Below are 24,519 nucleotides of genomic sequence, written 5' to 3'. Positions count from 1 at the left end.
AAAGTTTTCTTTTCTATAGAGAAGGGGCATGTCTTCTCTTCTAGAGAGAAGTAAAAGTTAAAATCATTTTATCGTGTTCTGTTTCTCAATGGAGAAAGCCTTTTTTTGGTCACCTGGGATCCTGCCTACTGAAACGGTGCTCCCATCCTGCCTCCACCCCTCCTCCTTCTGCTCTCTCTTCTTTTTGTTCTGTTTGTTCCAAGAAGAATCCATGATTCCGTATTGTCCATGTGTTCCCTAAATGTTACGAGATCAAGCAAAAGGCAGTGTAACCTAGCTTAATGGTCAAGGATGCAGAATGCAAGGCCAGTGTGCCTAAATTCCGATCCCGTCTCAGCTCATGGCATGGGCAGCTGCTGAACTTCTCTGTACCTGAGTCTCTTCATCTGTAAAATATGGATGATAATAATAATAATGGTCATAACCCTATAGGGAACTTGTGAGGATTCGGGGAAGTTAATACACACAAAGCACTTTAGAGCAGTGCCGAATACTTGGTAAGTGATGTTGTGTTAGTTGCCATTTTATATTGAGCATGTACTATGTACTAAGAACTTTGACATAAAAAATCTTACTTAACCCTTTGAAAGTAAAAAGAAAGTAAAAGTGTTAGTCACTCAGTCGTGTCAGATTCTTTGTGACCCCATGGACTATAGCCCGTCAGGCTCCTCTGTCCATGGAATTCTCCAGGCAAGAATACTGGAGTGGGTTGCTATTCTCTTCTGCAAGGGATCTTCCTGACCCAGGGACTGAACTCAGATCTACTGCATTGCAGGCAGATTCTTTACCATCTGAACCACCAGGGAAGTTCCTACTTAACCCTTTACAGCTCCCCTATAAAGATGATATTTTAAAAGCTCTTTTCCAATAGTGAAACTGAGTGTGAGGGAATTCCCTAGTGGTCCCGTGTTTTGGACTCTGCCCTCTCAATTCTGAGGGCTCAATCCCTGATCGGAAAACTAAGATCCCACAAACCTCTTGGCAGAGCCAAAAAAAAGAAGTAACTGAGGCTAGAGAAAGATTGTTGACTTAGCAAAGTCACTTAACCATTAAGTGACCAGTATGGAATTCAGACTCAGATCCTTCTGATTCCCAACTCGGTGCTGAACCACAGCACTCCCAGTGTGAATGGATCTGAATGCCGAGCACTGCAGTGGGATCTGGACTCGGACTGATGCTCTGTTAACGAGGCATCTTCTCTTTATAGATAAGATCTTACACCAGGCTTCAGCTGCCTAGACTTGCCGAAGTTTCTCTGTCAGTTCTTTGCCCCTCGCATTGCCAGACCTTTTGTGCTTTTCCAGTATCCAGCCTGACTCCCTTCTAATTCTCTGCTCCCTCAGGAGAAATCTTTGCTATACAGAATAAAGCTGGCCTCCAGGGTAGAAAATTACTTGGAAGGTTGTTTCCCTCAGCAATTGACTCAATTTCTTCTGAGCAACTGGGTGGTAATAAGGCTTTATTCCACACCTGGGTGGAAATCTGAAGAGAGCACGTGAAGATGCAGAGCTAGCAAAACCTAAGATGCTCTTCCCGGCATGTAGCGTGGCACCCGCTGTTCTGTTCACCCCAAAACGTTTGGGGCTGGTTGGAAATGTCCCTGTGGTCTTTACCTGACCTGTTGCTTAAACAGTTTTTCAGCCTGGCCTGTGTCGAGGCCGCCTTGCAGTGTCGGCCGCCAGGGTCACCCAGGTCCCATGGGGGCTGCTGCCCTGGCCACCGGCCTCGTGCTCTCCAGATCGCCGGGCAGAGCCTCTGGAAACTGAAGTCGTATTTCGTGCCCCCTTCCTTAACACACTGGCAGGTTGACCAAGTGGTGATCCCTGCTTGCCACGTGCCCACCTCACTGCAGCTCTAGCCTCATCCCCCTTCGTAGACTGGCTTTGTTCTCTCATTGTGCGGGGGACGCTCCCTCTCCCTGTCCTCCCCACCCCCGGAACCCTGACAGCGCTACTCCCCACTCAGCTGTAGCCTGTGCAGCTGCTCCTGTCCTTCCAGGCCGAGCCAGATGCCCCCCACCGCGACCCCACGCCCCTCTCCTCCACAGCCGTGGTCTAGTTCTAGTGCCCACTCAGGCCTTCGAGCCCCTCTGCTGTTTGCATCTGTAGCCCGTTTTGCTGGTGTTATCTTCCCAGTGCCTGGGCACTCACCAAACAGTCACAGCGACACTGACGGAAAGAAGGCCGTGCATACCTTTCTCCGTTGCAAAAAAGGGTGATATTCCTAGATACCCTGAGGGGCCCCTCTAGGGATTCCTGGTGTCCCCTAAGGAAGTGTCCACATTCCAGACCAGACAGTTGCATGAGCTTCCTGAACTCTCAAGTGCCAGGCTCATTCCAGTGTAACCGAGGGCACACTGCCTGATCTTTGCCCTCTGCCCTTGGCCCAACTGGTGGTTGTTCCCAAGTGATGTTCCCAAGTGACCTGTCCACTCGGATGCGAGGATGTCATTGTCACCTTGTCTAGATGCTTCAGAGCTAAGGAGGTGGGGAATCATGAACTCTCACACTCTGGGTCTGACCAACAGTCCTCCAAGGGCTCCACCTCTTTAGAAGTTCTTTGATGAGTAACCAGTCATCCCAGCAGTTCACTGACACTTCATTATCAGAGCAACCTTTTCTTCATGCATTTTATACAAGGAAACTTTATACTTTTTGTTGATTTGTAAGGAAAGGGTAATTAATTTATGCTCCCCTGGGGGCTAGACAGAGATACAGATAAAAACAGCTTATGTTGATTGAGCACTTACTGTTTGCCAGACATGGTGAGAAACACATTCCATGGACTAGTTTGCTTAGTCCTTGTGAGTAGGTGTAGATCTGTTTGCTTCCTGCTTTACAGAAGAGAAAGGAAGGCTCAGAAAACTTCAGTGACCTATGCGAGGTCACGCAGCCATCAGTGGGACCTGAAATCCGGGCTTGAACTGCTTGCTCGCGAGTGCACGCCCTCAGCTCCCACGCTGCTTTGCCTTCCTTGGGTTTTTGGATCACTTGCAGGTTATGAGATGTTTGGCACAAAGCAGGATGTCTTCCTGCTCCCCATCACGGACTAGCCTGTAGCCAGTTCACTTTTTAAGCCTGTTTAAGCTGTTTTGTGTTTAAGATGTAAATAAAAAGCGTGGCACACAAAGTTGCATCAAGTCTAGTCCTGTGAAATTATATTAATTGTGTTTTACTTTTAAAAGCTAGGTATGTCTTCCATTTTTATTTTGATGTTTCCTTCCTAACGTTTAATAAGTTACCCATGGCCGTTGAGCATGTTTAGAAAAGCAGCGTCAGTCATGGGGGTCCTAGGCTTGTGCGCCCGCAGATACATCCCTTCCTCTGATCTGCGGTTTTGCAGAAGCCTGATCCCTGCAGGCTGCATGCCTCTGACTTTTCAGCCAATCAGAGCCTTTGATGGGGTGAGGGGCGGGGTTTAAGAAAGAGCCTGGGCATTTCCCTCCCTCCCTCTCTGCCCCCTGCAGCAGCTGTGGTTCCAGCTTCCTGCTAGGCAGGCTCACCTTGCCCCCAGCTTCCACCAGGTGACCAGTCCCCTCGGGCTCCATTTACCTCCTCCTTTTGTCTCTCCAGCCTTAGGATGGTGGTGGCTTCCTGCTCCTCCTATCTCTGGGCTGTACTGTTTTCCTCTAGGAACCTTCCACCCCTGTGCACCCAGTTGCTTCAGTGAAATGTTCTCTGTTGTAAATAAATAGGGCTTTCCTTTCTCCATGTTGGACTCTGTTGTATATTCCAGTATTCTCACACGTGATTGCAGTGCCATTTGTTCTGGAGGCATGGAAGATGGATGATATGATTGGGTTAAAATCCTCCGATTTAAAGAAGCCAGAGTGTTTGTGTTCACCGTGGCTGTGGTGTTAGGGCAAAACCCTGCCTGGGGTGTCCAGCGTCTAGTTAGTTCTAGCTGAATCACTCGGGAAGTTTAGAATCACTCAAGTCAGAGCCTCAGTTTCTTGGAAAATGGAAGTGCTCCTCAGGGTCCTTCCTGGCAGCCCCATGAGCTGGCTGTAACTCCTTCCAAACCAGAAGAGTTCAGGATGCAGACTCGAGTTTCTGTGGGGACCAGCGAGTTGTTTCCATCAGTGCGGTGGGCCCTGACTCCAGCCATCTGCCCCTCTGAGACGTGCCGTTGGTCCCCCAGGGACCAGGGGACGGAATGTGGGTGAGCTGGGGCCGCTCTGTCTCCGCCCTGGAAAGAACCTCAAACGGTCTTTTCTGACCTGACCCGGGGGTTGGTGTTCACTGGAGCACAGCACACTCACAGAGCATATAGTGCAGAAATACAGTATACTGCTCGGCTGTCCTGACTGTGGTTTAACAGTGTTTCAGAGATGCTGTTTCATACGATCACCTTAAGTGTAAAACCAACAGGCAGAGTGTGCAGATGGCACTTGTCTGATGCAATATATTGTCTCTTTCTTCATTTTAAGCACAATCTTGTATTCTCTAAACACCATTAAAAAAAAAAACTTTATCTTCCATTTGTTTGTGTGTATGCATATATATTGGGGACCTGGGTATCTTAAATAACTTTGATTTACTAAACTTTCCTCCTCCTCCCCCACCCCCAGCCCTTTCTTTTCAGAAGATACCTTTAGACAATCACCATTCACCTCCAATTCAAAAGACCTGCTGTCCAGTGAATCTGTGCTTCACGGAAGAATATCAGCTCCAGGTATGGAGAGACTGTCGTTTTTGCTTCTACTATTGGTTGCTTGAAAATTACTTTTCTGAAATGCGTGGATTTTCAGACATGTTCGGCTTATAGGTTGAAGGTATTCATATGAAGCTTGGTTTCTGAAAAGAGGGAGAAACTCAATTTAAATAGCCACAAACGTTTGTTAAAAGAAAATGCAGAGAGTAATAAGGCTATTCTTCTTTGCTGCAGGAGCTTTTTGTTCTTGACCAGCTGATGCTTCATTCGTAGAGTGAATTCCTTTGAAAGAGCGAAGTATAACCTGGAAATAATTTGCTGTCAACGTTGTCAGTATTTTAGGCAAGCAACCGGGAAGATAGACGAGGGTGAGGGCAAGACTGCTAATCGCAGACAGGGAAGGTCATGACCCTGGGGGAGTGTGGGCCACCACAAAGACCTCTTTGGTTTCCATGGCAGCAACACAGCTTGTTAAGACAGTCTTGCCACCCAGATATTGCCTCTCTTCTTAAAGGATCTGCATAGATCCATCTCCCTCTCCCTCTTGCCACCTCAGCATCAGTGCACAATTTCCTCATCATGCTTTCTTTTTCTTTGCTCCCTTCCATAGCAGAAGGAAAGATGTGCTTGCTCTCCTCTTACCAACAACCTGGCAATCCCTCAGGGCTTCTGTGTGCCCTCTTAGGGTTGTCATGAAATGAGAACGTTTGAGAACCCCTGTCCTGGAACCCGCTCTCCCTACCCACTCCCCATCACTATCCCAACAGCAGGCCAACAGCCAGGAAACTGTCAGCTCCCAGGAACTGAGAGAATTTCAGAAGCTCTCGGTGGCGTCTGCACCCATCCATTTGTCCAGGAGAAACCAAGGCCATGTGTTTGCAGGAAGGGTTCACAGCAGGGTGGTTGGCTGGGAATTCCCACAAGAATAAAGTCCAGGGTCCGCCTCACATGCAAGGAACCCATGTCATGGATGCAGATGGCTGTAAAGCTGAGCGTTTTTCTATTCAGAAAGAGCCGAGTTGCATCTTCTGAGATACTGGCTTGTGGGTATCACAGGTCGTTGGAAGTAGTTCATGACAAACCATGGGGAAGAAGCCACTCTTTGTCATTCTTTAGTCTTGTGGTGGCAGATCTATTTCTCCTCATCTCCAAAGAGTCCCGGTACCTGCAGACTTGTTAGCCTCGCAGGGCTATTCAAACGCCATAAATAACATGCTTACACAAAAACATATTACATAATACCTGGTTCTAGAGGTGGAAAGAAATTCCGCTTAGTTGATGTCTTCATTCTCAAACAGGGTCTATTTGAACTACTGTTTACTTCCCACAGTGTCATTTTGAATAGCTATCTCCCCGGTCCCCAAATTATCACCCTGCTGTTAAGTTGATGGATTGTGACTTTCTAATGTCAAAATAACTGCCTAGGAATCGCCTGTCAGAGTGCTGTGACCCATACAGCCAGCATCCTGTGATGTATATACAAGCCCTGCATTGCTGGCTTAACGTTTGACTTGGCTATATTTTAAGAAGGGTTTATTAGTCAAGTTACAGCTCGACCTCAAAGAGTAATGTGTTTAACTGTGTGTGTTGTGTGGAGGGGGGAGTGGAGAGCTTCCTGTGATTTGCTTGACAGACTTTTATGACAAATTAGATAAACTCACACTTTAAAAAAGTTAACTCTTATTTTGAGGGGAAGAATCAGCACAACTTGGGTTTTTAAAATGCAAATCCACCATTCTGAGGGATAGCCCATCTCTGCTCTTGAAAGAGCCTTTCTTTAGGCAGAGGATAAGCAAAATGACGATATTTAAAATTTGCCAAAACAGACCATTAAAAGGGGGCCTTTTGTAAAATGTACTGTAGAAATGGAGTTAAAATTAGAAAAATTAAAAGTGGTAAAGACAGCCTGGTGACCACAAAGTTCTCATTATCTGCTTTGAATGATATGCTTTGCTTCAGATGAGGTATGTGTCATATCTCTTTGAAGATGTGCTTTGTAAGAAAAAACCTTGATAATTTGGACTAATTGTGGAGAAAACCAATCTAAACAAAGGATTTTGCAGTATGGAGACTTTTCAAGAAAGCGTGTCTTTGACATCTGGACAGTGATAAATGGCCTGTGTATGCCACCTACTTGAGCTCCCCAATCCCTTACCCACAGTTCTGAAATGCACAATTTTTTGAATAAGTTTCTTGGTGGCAAAACCTTATGGGAGGCTATTTATAACCTTTACATATTATACTAAGGATGAAATTCATACATTTTGTTGCAGAAATATCAATGTGCTCGATGATGAAGGCCCAGTGGAGTATAACATAAAATCATGCCTTATGTACCACATTATCACCCAGAAATCAGAAGAAGTGTGAATCCCAAAATGCGTCAGACCTCAGAGGTCTCAGATAGATATCCTATGTTTATTCTGGGACTTTGATAAATGCAGTGCTGGAAACAAAGAAATTTTGAAGCTACAGTTAAAGATCTTAAGATTCTAGGGCATAAGAATCATGAATTCCTATAGGAAATAGAAGGAGTTGCCCAGTGGAGATGCTCTAGTACCAGGTTAGCATTGTTAACGAAGGCCTGTTGTGGTTCAGTCAGTCAGTTGTGTCCGGCTCTGCAGTCCCATGGACTGCAGCACGCCAGGCTTCCCTGTCTTTCACTATCACCCTGAGTTTGCTCAAACTCATATCCATAGAGTCGATGATGCCATCCAACCATCTCATCCTCTGTTGCCCCCTTCTACCCTCTATCTTTCCCAACATCAGGGTCTTTTCCAAAGAGTTGGCTGTTCACATCAGGTGGTCAAAGTATTGGAGCTTCGGCTTCAGCATCAGTCCTTCCAGTGAATACTCAGGGTTGATTTCCTTTAGGATGGACTGGTTTGCTCTCCTTGCAGTCCAAGGTACCCTCAAGAGTCTAATGAAGGCCTGGATTTGAGAAAAAAAAGAGGGGGATAGGACAGGCAGGCAACAAGCTAGTTGACTAGTTTGGAAGACTGGTTAGCTTTGTTGCAAGCATGTTGAATTAAGGACTGATGGTGACTGAGCAGAAATGGGGAAGCCAGGAAGGAAAAAGCCTGCTTTAGTGACTAGGCAGAAGATCATTGGTTGTTAGTATATAAATAAGAGCCTCAGCATCCTTAGATACCTTCTCTTGAGTAATGTAAGTGTCACCATTAAAATATTATTTTTATTCTTTATTTACTTAGCAAACTTCTTGCCACAGATCATGCAAAGATAAATGTCAGCCTGGAGAATGATCTCAGATTCTCAATTAGTGGAGACCATAATTAATGAGGTTTAATGTGCCTAGTCCAGATCCAAGAAAACCCTTTGCAAATGCTGAAAACCCCTGGCTTTCATGCAACAATATATATTGGCATGTGTTTAGATACCTCTATCAATGGAATGAAAAGGCGTCTCCCAGGCACCTTTGGAGTGAGACCATGGGGCAGGGGAGTATATCCTGAGAGAGGATCATTCAAGGTCTGGCAGCTCCAGGCCGAAGGGGTGCAAGCAGTCGGTGGTGATTATGCTTCAGGCCCGTGGATGAACGAAGCAAGCGGTGTGGGAGAAAGCAAAGCGGGGAAGATGGTAGCACCACGGATCATGGGGAACTCGAGAATAGCACAGCTAACTAGGCATTTGCCTCCGGCAGATGGTCTCTGAGACACACAGCTGCCACCATCCCAGAGAAATAGAATAAACACAGAGCTGCATGGGGTCCTGGCCACGGTTGCTGCCACTATTTCTAGACTGACTTTCCTGAGAACCAAAGAAGGCTCATGAGCCAAGACCTAACATTTTTACTTGCTGTGAACGTCTTAGGCAGAGGTAACACCAGGAATCTGTAATAAAACAATAAGTTAAAAGCTGCTGTCCCCTTCTGTTGGAGGGACGGGAGGACAAAATATCTTCCGAGAGGCTGTGAATAGGTGGCTGAGTGCTCCCTGGGCAGTGCTGTGGCTGATGGGGATTATACAAAAGAAATAAAAGAGATTCCCTATTCTGACGGAGATAAAATTACAGACTGTGCATAATTTAATGTACTTTGTCTAATTGATAGTTGTCTCACTTTGTAAAAGATTTACAGTAATAGAGGAAAGATTCTGAGGTCTGGGGTGGGGGGGTGGGGCGTGAATGGCAGATCTGTTTGAGGAGTAGCCCCAGAACCACTGTACCTGCAGCTCTGTCTGCTTTCCCATCCTCTTTCTGAAGCAAAGGCTATTAAAAGAAAGATTTACATCCCAGCACTGCTTTTCAGCAATGTGGAGCTTCAGTTCTGTTTTATTATGATTTTGAAGTCACAGTATGTTTGCTGTGTATTAAGCCACAAAACAAAAACACAAGCAGAGCGGGTGCGAAGGAAAATGCAGGTCTCCATGGAATTCTTGCACTGTGTTTGGAGTCACCGATGCTTCTGTTTGTTATTTCGAACGGAGCTTAGAGTCAGACACTGCAAAACATATCAGCAATTGTATTTGTCAATCCGTCCCCCCACTATTTGCTAACTTCCCTTTGAAAAAAGAAACTTTTTTTCTGGTTATTGGTTATGTCATCCAAACAAGAAGAAAAGAACATGGGCGAATCTAGTTCTTTTCAAGACTGGATGTGCCAGTCAGGTTTGATGTAAAATAAAAAGATGGATTTGGAATGGTCTGCCTTGTCCCCAGGCCAATTCTTGATCCATTTTCCTCTTTCTCTTCTACTCATCAATCTAATACAAGTTGTACCGTGTCATATATAATTTTCTGAAATCTAAATTAATGGTGCCTTGCATTAGAATGCCACCAGCAACTAAGTGATGGCCTGCCATGCTACTGGCCAGATAGGAATGACCTCTCAGGCAGTGGGTTAAAAGATATGCATGTCACCTTTCTTTATGTTAAGATTTCCCAGCTCCTTTCTCGAGAGAGAGACATACCAAGCTTTTCTGGATTACAGCAAAGTGTTTTCTTCAATCCCTTTTCAAACAAAGCAGATTCTTTTAAAATTCAGACTAAGTCATGGACAAACTGTAGAACATGGGGTGTTGTTGGTGTGTATCATTTTGTGGCTTAAGCTCCTTTTTGATTAAACAAATTTGTCCTGTACAAAGGAGGAAGTTAATGGTTATCAAGGACCTGCTAAATTGTCAGGCCCAGGATCTGTGTCATTCATTTAGTTTTGAAAAAACCTTTTGAGACATTGGGGTGGCATGCTCAGTTATGTCCAGCTCTTTGTGACCACATGATCTGTAGCCCCCCAGGCTCTTCTGCCCATGGGATTCTCCAGGCAAGACTATCGGAGTGGGTTGCCATTCCGTCCTCCAGGAGATCTTCCCGACCCAGGGATGGAATCTGCGTCTCCCGTGTCTCCTGTATTGGCAGGAAGATTCTTTACCACTATACTACTTGAGAACCCCTGAGATGCAGGAGTTAAGCTGAACCTACAGATAACTAAATGAGGTTCAGAGAGATTTAATACCATTTCTCCTGTTTTATTGAGATACAATTGACAGGTTAAGATGTACAACCTAATGATTTTATATATATATATCTATATTTATATAGATATAGGAGAATGAACCCCGCAATAAGCCTAGATAACAGCCATCATTTCATTGTTACAAATTTTTTTTTCTTGTGACTGAGAACCTTTCAAATATACAATACAGTATTGCTAGCTATTGGCACCCCGTTGTACAAGACATCCCCAGAACTTGTTTATCTTATCACTGGAAGTTTGCGCCTTTTGCGGAGAGATGACGGGTTTTGTGGGTTCGGTTCTAGGCCACCACAATAAAGCAGATAGCAACACGAGGTGAGTCACACAGATTTTTTGGTTTCTCTGTGTCTACAAAAGTTACATTTATGCCATACTGTAGTCTATTAAATATGCAGTAGTGTTGTTTCTAAAAGACAGTGTGAGGGTATTGGGGGTTTAGTTGCTAAGTTGTGTCTGGCTCTCTGTGACCCCATGGACTGAGGCCGCCAGGTTCCTCCGTCCATGGGATTCTCCAGGCAAGAATACTGGAGTGGGTTGCCATCTCCTCCTCCAGGGGATCGTCCTGACCCAGGGATCGAACCCAAGTCTCCTGCACTGGCAGGTGGCTTCTTTTCTGTCTGAGCCACCAGAGAAGCCATAAAAAATAGCCGTGTACTTACCTTATGTGAAAGATTACCTTATTGCTAAAAAATGCTATCATCTGACAATGCAAAGTTGCCACAAACCTTCAATTTGTTTAAGAAAAAAATGGAATCTGTGAGGCACAATAAAGCGAGATATACCTGTAATTATTTGTTGAAGGTCGTCCAGTTGGTGAGCAGCAGCCCCAGAACTCCACAGTGCATCTTCTGCCTTTCTGCCCTGTCAGTCTGCCTCCTAAGTCAGATCACATGTCCCCAGCAGTGAGCTCAGGAGCACGCCTCTCTGGTGTTTGCCCACACACACTCCCAGTTGACATGTGAAAGGTGGCCCTCTTCTAGTCAGGAATAAAAAGTGGTCCTTTAAATAAGATACTTCAAAGCAGTGACAAGATAAGAATGTACTGTTTGTTACTATGATTCTAATTTTGTCCTCTTCTCTTCCACCTCTTTCCTTTCTTCCTTTAATACTTTGGTAATCAGTGTCACTTGAAGTGTATCTTTCAGTCAAGAAACTTAAAGAAACAATGTTTTTGTTTTTGTTTTCAGTAATCTTTCATGGATTGTCTGAGCTATAGGAAATAGTTTTGTGAAACTGGGTTAAAACCTCCTAGTTAAATAAGACACAGCACTGAAATGAGTTGTGATCTGGTCAGGGACGCAAAAGAAAAAGTTCTTAACTGGGAATCAGAAGAAGCCAGGTTTAGTCCTAACTAAGGTTCCAGTAGAAAGAGAATATAGCAGCTTCAAGCTTCTTTCACATCTCCCTTTTTTTCAAAAATCCTGCCACCTGTAGTGGTACTGTAACTTCAGCTCAGGTTCCTTTATTTTTCTTTGTAGAGCCAAAACTGTATGCTGGTCCAAGGGAACATCAGTCTAGTCAACTAGAAATTCCACCACTTCTGCTAAGAGTTGGGGAAGGAACAAGTATTTAAGCATAATTCTTGAAAGACAGTATTGGGGGTGGTAGTGACCGAGAAAGGGGCACAAGAAGAGCTTCTGGGAAGCTGGCTGTTTTATTTCTTGATCTGACTGCTGGTTACATGATAGGTAGTTTTGTGAAAATTCATCAGGCTGTGTACTTATGACTGTGTCTGCGTGTGTTAGGGCTAACTGGCTTATTCACAAATAGATGGGTCTCGATGCCACATGGCCACCTCCACACCATCAGTAGGAGTGCGCCTTCACTTCAGAGACGTGAACGTGATGATGATGCCAGCTGCCTTCAATCAGACAACTTTTAGTTTATAGGAATATCTCTATTTGTAGCATAAAATGTGTTTCAAGTTGGGAAACTGTTCTGTACGGCTTATGGAATTTCATTGATGTCCTTGCAGTAGTTGAGCTACGTAGTCTGTCCACCTGTTTACTAGAGGGAGAGGTTTTCGTTGTTATGGAACATCCTGATCCAGATAATGTTGCCTGTGTGATAAGTCGCTTCAGCCGTGTCTGACTCTTTGCGAGTCTATGGACTGTAGCCCACCAGGATCCTCTGTCCATGGGATTCTCCAGGCAAGAATACTGGACTGGATTGCCATTCCCTCTCCACAGGATCTTCCTGACCCAGGGATCAAACCCACGTCTCTTACATCTCCTGCATTGGCAGGCAGATTCTTTACCACCTGGGAAGTCTAGATTTTTGAGACTAATAACAATGTGCTCACACCTAGCCCCATTTACCCCTCACCAGCCTAGTTTGGTCTTAGAGTGTAGATAAATTCCGAAGAGGAGCTGTTGACTCCACTGAAATTTCTTTTTGCAGAGAAAGGTCTTGCTTTAACCACAGTCAGCTGCGTGTCCAAGTTAATCTTCTCAAAAACATAACTAATCAGTCTCTGCAGACCAGCGGTTGTGGTGTTGACATACTGAAGGGGAGGCTTACTTGTTTTGAGGGGGGTTACCTTTCCAAAGGAAAAGTTTATTTCCAGCTTCAGTGCCTCACCTGAGCTGTGTATGGAAGCCTCAAAGACAGAGGAGGGGAAAAAAAAAAAACTGTGGCTTTTGGGCCAAATCGCTTTATCTCTGCTCAGATGGCACTAGGGTTGAGTCACTTGGTATTGAAGATAATCATCAACAGTTTTGTGTTTGTACTTTGTGGGAAATGGTGGCATACAAAAGCCCTTTTAAAAACCCAGTTTTCCGTTTTGTAAATGAGTTCATATATAAGTGATAGCATACAACATTCATCTTTCTCTGTATGACCTACTCCACTTAACATGATAATCTCTAGGTCCATCCATATTGCCGCCAATGGCATTATTTCCTTTTTTTTTAATGACTAAGTAAATAAGCTGTGGTTACTAGGGAAGGAAGGGGTGGGGAGGGATAAATTAGGAGTTTGGGATTAGCAGATACTAACTACTATATATAAAACAGATAAAAAACAAGGACTTACCGTATAGCACAGGGGATATTAAATACCTTGTAATAAACTGTTACAAGTTTATTACATGGGAAAGAGAAAAGTCCAGTTTAAGGACTTTATTTCTCAGGTACAACTTTTCCCCTGGGGCTGTGAACACTTCGGCCCTGGCCTCTTATCTTCCTGTGAGCAGAGCATAAAATTTTCTGCATGCCATTTATAAGACCTGTGCAGTGCCCATGGTTGTGTTTTTACTCTTGCAAAGACTATTGAGATGCTTGGAGAATGAATAGTGCTATAAAAGGTCAAATCTTCGAGTATGTGTAATGGACGATGGAGAGTATTTGTTTGAAAATTGCCATGTGGTGACCCCGGCTTCAGTTTGGGATGGGCTAATTCAATCTACAAGGCCTTTTCTGTATATACAATACGTTCTTCCATTCCTTTGCTATCAAAAATACATATTCTCATTTCAGGCAATTTCTTCTTTGTGTTTATTCCTTCGCACGGCAGCAATGCCCTCCAGTAACCAGGGTAGGAAGAAAGAAAAGCCATTCCACTTGCAAACTAGACCGTCTGTTTTTCATTCAAACTGATCCATTCTGTATTCCCACATGCAGGCCAAACGGGGGACCTCTCCGTGGTAAGAGATGCCCCCTCCCGCCCCCCATGTCACACCACAGCCTTCTCCGTGCAGTTGTTGGGATGACAGTCAGGGGGTTTATTTGGGGGCCGTTATCTCTCGTGCAGTTTGTTTCCTTTAGCAGAGTCCTTACCATTTCTGTTCTCAATTTATCATCCAGGAAAGAAAGATGTGCACTAGAACCACAGAGGTATGGGTAGTCTTTGCCTTGGCCCCATAAAATCCAGGCCCCACATCCCCTCTCTCATGTTCTATTGAGACATCCCACATAGGGGTTCTTGCAAATTCTTTATAGACTCCACAGGTCCCCAGTTAAATGTATCGTTTTTCCTCCCCTCCCCAAATAATGAGAGTGAATGAAAACCCTCTCCTCTGTCTTCTTTCCTCGCTTAGAGAGTAGCATCGCCACCCTCCCGTGGCACAGACCCTACGGTTCAACACTGTTTGTTCAGCTTCCTCCAGAAGCAGATCCTGAGACAGATATTTGTGCAAGGAGTATTTTTAAGGCAGCGAGACCAGGAGGCCCTGGGAGAGGGATAGGGAGGCCAGTCAGGGAAGGGAAGACACCCAGCCCTGGGTTCCTTCTCAGACAGGCTTCCTGGGTGGACTCCCGGGGATTCTTGTCCCCGGGGACTCTGGGAAGTTGTGGAGGACACACCTCAGGGCTTTTCTGCCTGTGGGGCTGAGAGAGCTGGGGTTCACGCCGCTCCAGGGGGAGTCAGCTCCCCAGCACCCTGGTCTTAGGCACACAGGAGGGCAGACCAGACTCCCGGGGCCAGAGGAAGCCCCGTGGGTGCTGAAGGGGTAAAGCCTGGGTGATAGCGGGGATGGCACTGTTTGCTTCATCATCTTCTGTTACTGCCTCTTCTCCACGCTCCATTTCCACCCAGTTACCCTGTGTTCCCACAGTGATTCTCCCTCCTGCATTTCTCCTAAGTGAATATTTTCCTGTCTGTTCCAAATGCCAGTACCCTTATTCAGTCTCCATCATGAGTCCCCTGGGTTACAGCAGGGGCCTCTGGTTGGTCTTCCTGACGCCAGTGTCTCTCCTGATGGTCTCTTCCTCCCATCCTGGGCCATGCTCTTTCTGTAAGGCATACCTCTTCATCTCACTCTCCGCCCTGGTGGCGCCCCGTTGCTCTCAGGGTAAAGTCTAACTGATACCTGCAAGTCTCTCTAGAGGCTGTTTTTTTGTTTGTTTGCTTGTTTTTTTAATAGTCTGCATTCTTTGGAAATCATTCCCTTCCACTCCAAAACTGGATCAGGTGCCACTTCCTTCCATCTCCTTGGATATTTAGAATTTCCTGCTTAAGCATCAGCCTTCTACCCTTAGCAGTAAACTCCCTGGCATAGGCTGGCGTGCTGACCACAACATCACCCAGAAGCCATCACCAAGTGTAACTGCTCATCAATCTTGGATGAAAGCATAGCACCGAAAAACTCTGTTGTTTGTAGAGCCAGTGTTAAATGTCCTAAAGAGAGATCCGATAAGACTTTGATTATGACACAGATCTGTTTTTTGACTGTAGGTTAAAATGGACCCCTTTATAGATGTAAGGTGTGAAATATAGCTTTTTTTTTTTTTCAAATCTGTTTGGTTTCTCTTGCTAACGTGGGTGACTAACCTGACATAATTCTCTTTTTAGAATTAAACGGTTAAGCTTGACGGGAGAAAGATTGTAGGGTCTTTGTGTTCCTTTTTTCACCTTAGATATAGATCTGACTGCGACTAAAGAAACTCTGGAACAGCATTTCTGAGAGCAGACAGTGGAAGATGGAGGTCCAAGAACTCTCAGTGGTTTGATGTGAAAGGCTAACACTGGAATTAATGTGAAACTCCAATACTGATTTTCACGTGTAATAATAAAATTTCCCAAGGATAGAATTCCCTATGTCATTAGTCTTACAAAGCTTGAAATTATTTCAGATAGAATTGTTTTCTCATCCATGTGCCAACTGCTTTATCAGGTCAGCCCCTCTTTTCAAGTTAATTATTTTATTGAGAAGACAATGTTATATTTTGATTCAAATAAAGCAGAAGTTCCCATAGGAGTCTCTCTTTCATACTAATGGGAAACTTTGTGTGAGTCAGATTTGAATTCAGGTCTGAAGCCCTTTGGAACATGGGCAGCTCAAGGAAAGGAAATATATTTTTTTGCAAATTATTAAAAAGTGATCCATGGCTTTTTCCTCTTGCTTAGGCTATGTCCTACGAGTTTTCTGATATTTCCTCAATTGTTTCTTACACCTGAAGAGACAGTTTTCTATAGCTGTCAGGCTACATCCCTCCGTAGCCTTACACCTTCCTTCTCAGCTTTGCAAAAATCAGCTGAGATGCGCCCCCTGGAGGGGGAGATCCCCCCACCCACCCACCCACTGCCCCCTGCCCCCCGCCCCCCCCCCCCACTCAGCCCTTTCAACCCTCAGTTACTTGTCTCCTCCTGGGCTTCCCTTGGGGTTCAGACAGTAAAGAATCTGCCTGCAATACAAGAGACCAAGGTTCAATCCCTGGGTCAGGAAGAACCCTTGGAGAAGGAAATGGCTACTTACTCTAGTATTCTTACCTGGAGAATTCCATGGACAGAGGAGCCTGGTGGGCTATAGTCCATGGGGTTGCAAAGAGTCAGACACAACTGATCGACTAAAACTTTTCCAGTTTCTAGACAGTGTATTAAAAAGCAGAGACACTGCTTTGCCGACAAAGGTCCACGTAGTCAAAGCTCTGGTTTTTCCAGTAGTCATATATGGATGTGAGAGTTGGACCATAAAAAAGACTAAGGACCGAAGAATTGATGCTTTTGAATTGTGGTGTTGGAAAAGACTCTTGAGAGTCCCTTGGTCTGCAAGGAGATCAAACCCCACAATCCTAAAGGAAATCAATCCTGAATATTCATTGGAAAGATTGATGCTGAAGCTGAAGATCCAATACTTTGGCTACCTGATGTGAAGATCTGACTCATTGGAAAAGACCCTAATACTGGGAAGGATCGAAGGCAGGAGGAGAAGGGGCTGACAGAGGAAGAGAAGGTTGGATGGCATCATTGACTCAATGGACATGAGTTTAAGCAAGCTCTGGGAGATGGTGAAGGACAGGGAAGCCTGGTGTGCTTGCACTCCACGGGGTTGCAAAGAATTGGATGTGATTGAGCAACTGAGCAACAACAAAGTGCTTTGCGTTCTGTCTCATTCCTATCTTTTCCTTCTCTTTTTCTATTATGAGCCACTGTGGAACTTACATGAGGCAAATTTTACATTAAAAACTCTACTAAGCACATCAATAAGAAATGCATTTTCTATGTTAATAAGAAATGCATTCTCTATGTTACAGAGAAATACAATGCTTCCTGTTATTTTACAAACTTGGACCCTGATGTGCCATTCTAAGAATTTCATTTACCAACAGACTTGAACAAGTAGCACAAAGGTATATGGGCAAGGCTGTGCTTTTGGCATAAAGATCTGAAAACAAATCAAATGTCCATAGGCAGAGAACTGGTGAAATTAACTGTAGGATATTTGATGGAAAATGCCACAGCTATTAAAAAAGGATGAAGGAGATCTTTTAGAATTTAATTTGAAAAGATGTCTAAGATATATTGTTAGATTTTTTAAAAGCTAGCTACAGACAACATGTTTGACACAGTCTCATATGTATTTACTTAAAAACAGAGGTGGTACACTTCATGTACACATAGTATGCTTGCTTATGTGGACATAATCTCCCCGCATATGAACTCTGAACAGTAATGAATTACCACAAGGAGTGAAAAGAACTGAGATTGGGAGAAGAGGGATAGTGAGAGGGGTGCTTTCATTTTTCAATTTATATCTTTTGTTCTCTTTTTTAGCATTAATTTACATTACTTTTATACAATTTTTTAAAGTTAAAAAAAGTAAAGAGAGATACCTATGTATTCAAATAACTCTTCTTTTTTAAGAATTTATTGTTCACACATATGATGGCTTGGATCCCTAATACTGTCTAGATTAAATGAACTCAGAAAAATACACATAAAGCAGTGATTCTTAGCCATCTTCCCTTGGTAAACTCCCCTAGCTAGATGCCAGAGTTAATTGAGTGTTTCATACAGTTCATTAGAATCTAAATCAGGTTACGAATCTTTGTGCGTAGTGTGATCACATGGTTTGTAAACATGTGTGTGTATAGGGGAAAATTCAGGAAGGATAGGTAGAAATGTTAATTGTTATCTCAGGGTTATTACACTTTCAAGTGACTTTTACTTATGTTTTATGGACTTTTGTTTTTACAGTAAGCGTGCATTATTTTTATCATCAGACACATCATTTGAACAAAGGTGAAACTATGTTGCTTGTTCTGGTACTGAACACTTGACACCTCTTGGAAGTTTTTATCATGACGATAACGCCTGGAGCTTTGGACAAGGCAATCAGCTTCAACAGAACCACATTTAAATGTGATCCCAGAAAAAAATGGTAGATCTACTGAAATGAACAGAGATACTCTCAGCTGGAAGAGATGAAAATGTTGGGGAAAATCTTATAAGGGATGTTTGGAACACAGAACCTGTCTTAAGATGTCAGAGTACTTCAGACAAAGGGATGCCACCCTGTCTCTTAACTTGCCCTGATTGGCACCTTAGGCATTCATGATTTTCTCATCTTCTGTTACATGCACCCTTGGGTACCTTCTTCCCGTCCAGGGCTTTCCGGTCAAAATGACTCATCCATCTCAAGATGTGAGTTTCCTGCCTTAAGTATCCAGAAATGAGTCCTTCAGATGAGTTGCTTCTCTTTTAACTTGAATGGAATTAGGCTTAGGGATGTTTAGTTGGAAGATTCGTGAATGGGTGAGTCCCAGGAAAGGGAATGGTGAGGTTATCAAGGAAATGAGCTCTATAATAGGAATGGGAAACAGAATAATTAGGGAGTCAGGTAGCTCAGGGGTAGAATGATTTAAAAAAATAAAGAAGATTAGGTGCAAACTCTGGTTGTCAATCCTTGCTAGAGTGTGGAGGCAAGAATTAATGGGTTATGTGGATTTTAGGTAGCTATTTTGTCTTAAAGGCAAGATGACTCATACAAATTACTTTTTTTGCTCACTAATTTTGTATGTACTGTGTAGGTACTTGCCAAAAGAAAAGCAGGGGAAAATTTTACTCAGGAAAAAAAAAAATGTGTACTCTTGCAAATGCTTTTAACATGTAGGCATGCTTTCGGTATGTGAAAGTTATTTTTGACACTATTTTTGGCCAAATTGTTTTTCATTTTTATGAAAAATGTTAATTTTTAAAGCACTCCGGTCTATCTCCCAACTGTTACTTTTATCACTCGAAAATGTGGTATTTTAAAAATATCATCGCTGGTGTCATACTAAGACTTGCCTTGGATTACAAGTTTTTCATAGTAATTAATGTCTTTTTTTTTAAGAGGCATTTGGACATGAAAAAGGAATAAAATGAAAGTTCACCAAAATGTTCATAGCAGTTGTCTTTGGGTAATGATGGGAACTGTCATGGTTTGGGGTTTTTTTTCCCCCCATTTCTCTGTGTTCTTCTAGTTTTCTATAATGAGCATGGAATGCTCATTAAAAAAATCAAATTTATTAGAGTGAGTAAGTTGTTAAGGGAGAAAGGTAAGAGTCACAGAGCTTTGAGTTGCATCGTAATATTCTCGTGGTCACATACAAAGTTCCCAAAGTTCTTGTGTGACAATGAACAAGTACTGGCAGAGTCACTTCAAAAATTTTAAGTTACATATCCTGTAAGTTATTAACAAAGAACTATAAAATCTTCATATGAAATATAAATATGGCCATAGCCTTTATATGTGTATATTTCAGTTTGGCTACTTACTAAGCTCACTTAAGGAATAACTGGAAGTTTGAGGATGGTTACTTATTTTTAACCGTGCAAGGGAGGTTAATGAATTAAATTTATCTTAGAGCACAAGCTGTTGGAGAAGTCTTATTCAACTGAGTTGTTGAAAATAGTGTGTAATGTAATGGCCCTTTGTTCTGTTACCTTGCCCTGTCAGTCCCTAAGTAAATACCTAATATCTAAGTAAATAGTACTTTACTTATATCTAAATAAATATCAATCACTTAGATATAATTAATAAAATAATAGCTGCTGATGGAGAATGTTTTCAGTAGTTTTATCAAGAAGTAGAATGAGCATTCACATTTTTGTTGCCTCTATTCAGTTTCCCAACAGAAGAGGTCAATTAGGAAAACGATTTTTGTGGCTACGGACAGATTCACCAGCCCTTAGATTATTTTAATTCTTCTCCATCAGTGTCAGAGGATGCTGAGATGCTATGAAATGGGGATTAAATATAAAAGGGCCTGAGTAGCATTAAGTATTTGGTGAGCATCTGAGATGCTATTAGGAGTTTTATGTACCCCTCAGGTGAAAAGAAAGTTTATTCATTCACACTTATGAAGCAGCTGTGATATATGGAGTACTTTTTTAGGTCCAGCATAGCAGTGAACAGAACAAAGTCCCTGTCATTATGGAGTTTACATTCTAGAGAGAGAAACAGGTCATACACAAATAATTTTAATATATACACCCACATATATCATAGCATTATGAAATTGTATAACGTATTTTATGGAATACATTATTTTATTTCTATAGTATTTAATAACATCATGAAAAAACTAAACTGTTAGGTAAGGAGGTTTGGGAAGAGGCCGTCAAAGGTAGGATGGTCAGAGAAAGTTGCCCCTAAGAAGGTCCCGTTCTGGGGAAAGGGAGCAGTTACTACAAGGCCCAGAGGTGAGGATGGGCTTGGCTCTGGGAAGTGGCATCAGGAAGAGAGGCGGCTGGAGGGGAGGCAGAGGGGCGCCTACAGAGCCTGGAGGAGCCTGGCGAGGAATGGGCCTTCCTGCAACTGTGTCAGGAACCACTGGAATGTTTTGAGCAGAGAAATGACAGAATCTCACTTCCATTTTAAAAAGTTAATCTGACTCACTCTTGTTTAATCTTTAAAGGCTTAATAAAGTCCCCTGAAAGGCTTAATGGAAACAGAGAGACCCTGAATAATGATAGGAGAGTCAGAGAAAGTTAATTTGCTGGGTATCTTTTTGGATGGAGTCTGTGCATATCGCTGTTATAATTAATTAGTGGTGCTGAGCGTTGCCCAATATTTATCTCATTTAATTTTTATTACTATTAAGTTATGAAAGAGGGATTATATAGCACTGGGAATGTACTTAATATTTTGTAATAACCTGTAAGGAGAAGAATCAGGAAAACAATATATATATGTGTGTGCATATGTGAGATACACATACTCACACACACATGGATAAAACTGAATCACTGTACTATATACCTGAAACTAACATGATATTGTAAATCAACTATACTTCAATAAAAAGTAAAAATTAAAATTTTTAATGTTAATGTAAAAAATAAAGAGGGTTAATGTTTTGTTTTATTGTGCCTAGTTCAATTTGTTTTTTTTTTTCCTTAATCAGTTAAAAATGACTATCAAGATAGCCAACTGAATATTTATGGAGGAAAGTCTACAAAATTCAGTAATAAAAAAGCTTGGAAAGTTACAGAATTTGAAACCATAATTTTTAAAACAAAATGACAAGACAAATCTATTATTTAGATTTTTATATTATTTAGAATTCATTGTAGACAAGAGAGTGCCTTCATAAGAGAAGGGAATTTAGCTTCATCCAAGAATTGCTCCAGCATTATTTATAAAGAGCTATGTCAGGGAACTATGAATTCACCAATAAAACTGCAAATTACTCTAACAGACGCTTACAAAGCATGCCTAGAGGCTATTGTGTATGTGTTTTTTGCCAGTTCTGCCATTGGAGACCTGATTTACAGTCGTAAAACCACTAATGATGGCTCTTTCCAAATGTTATGCCAAATTATATTGTGTAAAACAATAACATCCGTTATTTACCATGGAACTCCTAAATATTTGTTACCTACATGCATTGGTGGTGGTGGTTTAGTCACTAAGTCGTGTCCGCCTCTTGTGACCTCGTGGACTGTAGCCCGCCAGGCTCCTCTGTCCTTGGGATTCTCCAGGCAAGAATACTGGAGTGGGTTGCCATTCCCTTCTCCAGGGGATCTTCCCGACCCAGGAATTAAACCTGGTCTCCTGCATTGCAGGCAGATTCTTTGCCGACTGAGCTAGGAGGAAAGCCAAGCTACATGCATTACTGATGATCAGAAGAGGTCATATGTGCTTATACATAACAGGATTTTTTTTTTGAAAATTTTATTTATCTCTTTTGCTGCATCTGATCTTAGTTGCAGCAGGTGGGATTTTAAATTGCTCTTTGTTGAGGCCCGCAGGCTGTCTAACTGTTCACCTCTGGCTCTGTAGTTTTGGCATGCAAGCCTAGTTACCGCGTGGCATGTGGGGTCTTAGTTCCCCAACCAGGGATCGAACCCACGTCCCCAGCATTGGCAGATGGTTTCTTCACCACTGGATTACCAGGGGGGTTCTCCTAATATGAGGTGTGTGTGGTGGGGGAGGGTGCCTTTCCCCTTTCATGGAAATAGCACTTAGTAAGAAATTTATTAGCAACACAACCAAGTACTAACCCATCAAAAACTCAGGTTCAAGATGACCTTCCAGCTAAATATGTATCTCTGCCCCCCAATTTCCAGCAATCCTCAGTTGCTGAAATCCCCTTTTAACAATATTTTAATGTCATCCATAATATCTAAGGAAATGGAGATTCTTCTTAGACTTTTCAAGACTCGCATCCTGTAAATACATTGTTTGGCTAAATTTTTAAGTTCTTTCCAGCCACCAGAATAAAGCAGAGGGTTTTCTAGATTAGACCTGTTACCATATCATTTTTCAGCCAAGCCGTTTGCTGAGGTAGGGAATGAGATAATATGACTCAGTGATAAAGAAGCAGTCCATTTCCTTGCTGGCAAGCTGTGAGGCTGACTACTTAATATCAAGTTGGAGAGTGAGTCTGAATTAGTTTCCTCCAGGGTGATGCAAGCTTCAGAATTCACTGGGGGAAGTGTTGAGGGTGGAGAAGGAGAAACCTTTATAAGCAGTCCATTTATATCCATTTTCACTCATGAGTGAGTGAGTGTGTGTTCATTTTCTTTTGGTGTGTGAGAACAAAACTGGTCAAAAATCTCTAAAAGGGCTTTGCTATTTTGCTTTTTTAACATTTTTTTTAATTGAAGTATAGTTGTACCATATTAATGTGTAACTTACAGGTGTACAGTATAGAGATTCACAAGTTTTAAAGGTTATATTCCATTTATAGTTATTATAAAATGTTGGCTGTATTCCCTGTGTTTTATAGTATATCTTTTTAAAAATTTTATTTATTTTTAATTGAAGGATAATTGCCTTATAGTACTGTGTTGGTTTCTACCAGACATCAACATGTATCAGCTATGGGTTAACCCATGTCCCCTCCCACTTGAACACTCCTCCCACTTCCTCCCCATCCCACCCCTCTAGGTTTTCTTTGTAGCTTATTTTATACCTAATACTTTATGCCTCTTAATCCCCTCTCCACCTAGATTGCCCCGCCACTCTGCCACTGGTTGCTACCAGTTTGTTCTCTATATCTATGAGTCTGCTTCTTTTTTGTTATATTCACTAGTTTGTTGTATTTTTTAGATTGCACATAAAAGTTATATCATACAGTATTTGTCTCTGTATGACTTGCAGACTTTGCTATTTTAAATAGAAATGTCCACTTAAGAGACTTTGTTGTTAGAAAGTCCTTAATTGATTCATTGTTCCTAGCAATAGTGGTCTTTCTTCAGGGGAGCACATCATGTGTTAGAACAAATAATAACAAAGAAAAATTCATTTGAGGAAATCTACGTCTATTTTGAGAAACTGGATTTTTTTTTTTTTTTTTTTGGTATGCATCAGTAACCCGACCAGGATGTCCCTGAGTGCTTAGCACGGTGAATGCAGTTAAGTCATTTTCATTTTACCGGGGAGCTGGGATAAACCTGCAGTAAGACCTTTGGGAAATCATTACTGGCTCAAGGTAAATGATATTGCTGACTCTATTATGGTCTTGAAATCTTGGGGAGTCATATATACTGTTTCATAAGGATTCTTTGATCAACTGGAGGAACTTCTCTCTTCTCGGAATGAGGACAGAGAAGTCTCATAGGTCAGCTTGTGCGGGTTGAGGTTCTCACGATGATGCTATTAACTCCTCTCAGATTAGGGCCATGACACTTTCTAAATCCTTTTGCAAACAGCTGGATTCCAGCATGACCACCTTTATTTGCTCAATGGAAGAATGAGAGGGATCCCAATACTACCCTGCCAGCAAAGAAGTGATTTTCTTACCCTCTTGAAGATAGTAACCAGCTTGGGCTCTTTTTTTTTTTTTTTCCAAATTGCTCAGATGGGTAACATGAAAAAGATTTTTAAATAAAGCATTTGGGGTTTTTTTATTTATCAGTTTTGCTTGTGCTGGGTCTTTGTTGCTCCTCGGGCTTTTCTCTAGTTGTGGCAAGCAGGGGCTGCTCTCTAGGTGCTGAACTTGGGCTTCTCGTTGTGGTCACGCCTCTTGTTGCAGAGCACAGGCTCTAGCGCACGCCAACTTCAGTAGTGTTGGCTCCCAGGCTCTGAAGTACAGACTTAGTAGTTGTGATGCACGGGCTTAGTTGCCCCATGGCCTGTGGGTTCTTCCTGGATCAGGGATCGAACCCATGTCTCCCACCTGCATTGGCCGGTGGCCTCTTTACCACTGAGCCACCAGGGAAGCCCTC

At 42.6% G+C, this 24,519-nt stretch overlaps 1 protein-coding gene across 4 annotated transcripts in view; it reads left to right on the top strand.

Moving 5' to 3' along the window:
* ZNF827 (zinc finger protein 827) overlaps positions 1 to 24,519 on the top strand; it is a 186,844-nt gene that overhangs the window by 115,205 nt on the left and 47,120 nt on the right. For all 4 annotated transcript variants that reach the window (XM_065904478.1, XM_065904480.1, XM_065904481.1 and 1 more), the window contains exon 8: positions 4,571 to 4,674. In XM_065904478.1, the coding sequence (XP_065760550.1) occupies positions 4,571 to 4,674 (104 nt within the window). The remainder of the gene's footprint in view (positions 1 to 4,570; positions 4,675 to 24,519) is intronic.

Source organism: Muntiacus reevesi, chromosome 13, assembly GCF_963930625.1.
Source record: "Muntiacus reevesi chromosome 13, mMunRee1.1, whole genome shotgun sequence".
Taxonomy (NCBI): Eukaryota; Metazoa; Chordata; class Mammalia; order Artiodactyla; family Cervidae; genus Muntiacus; species Muntiacus reevesi.
Note: the sequence above shows the minus strand (reverse complement) of the source record. Positions and strands in the feature narration are given on the sequence as shown.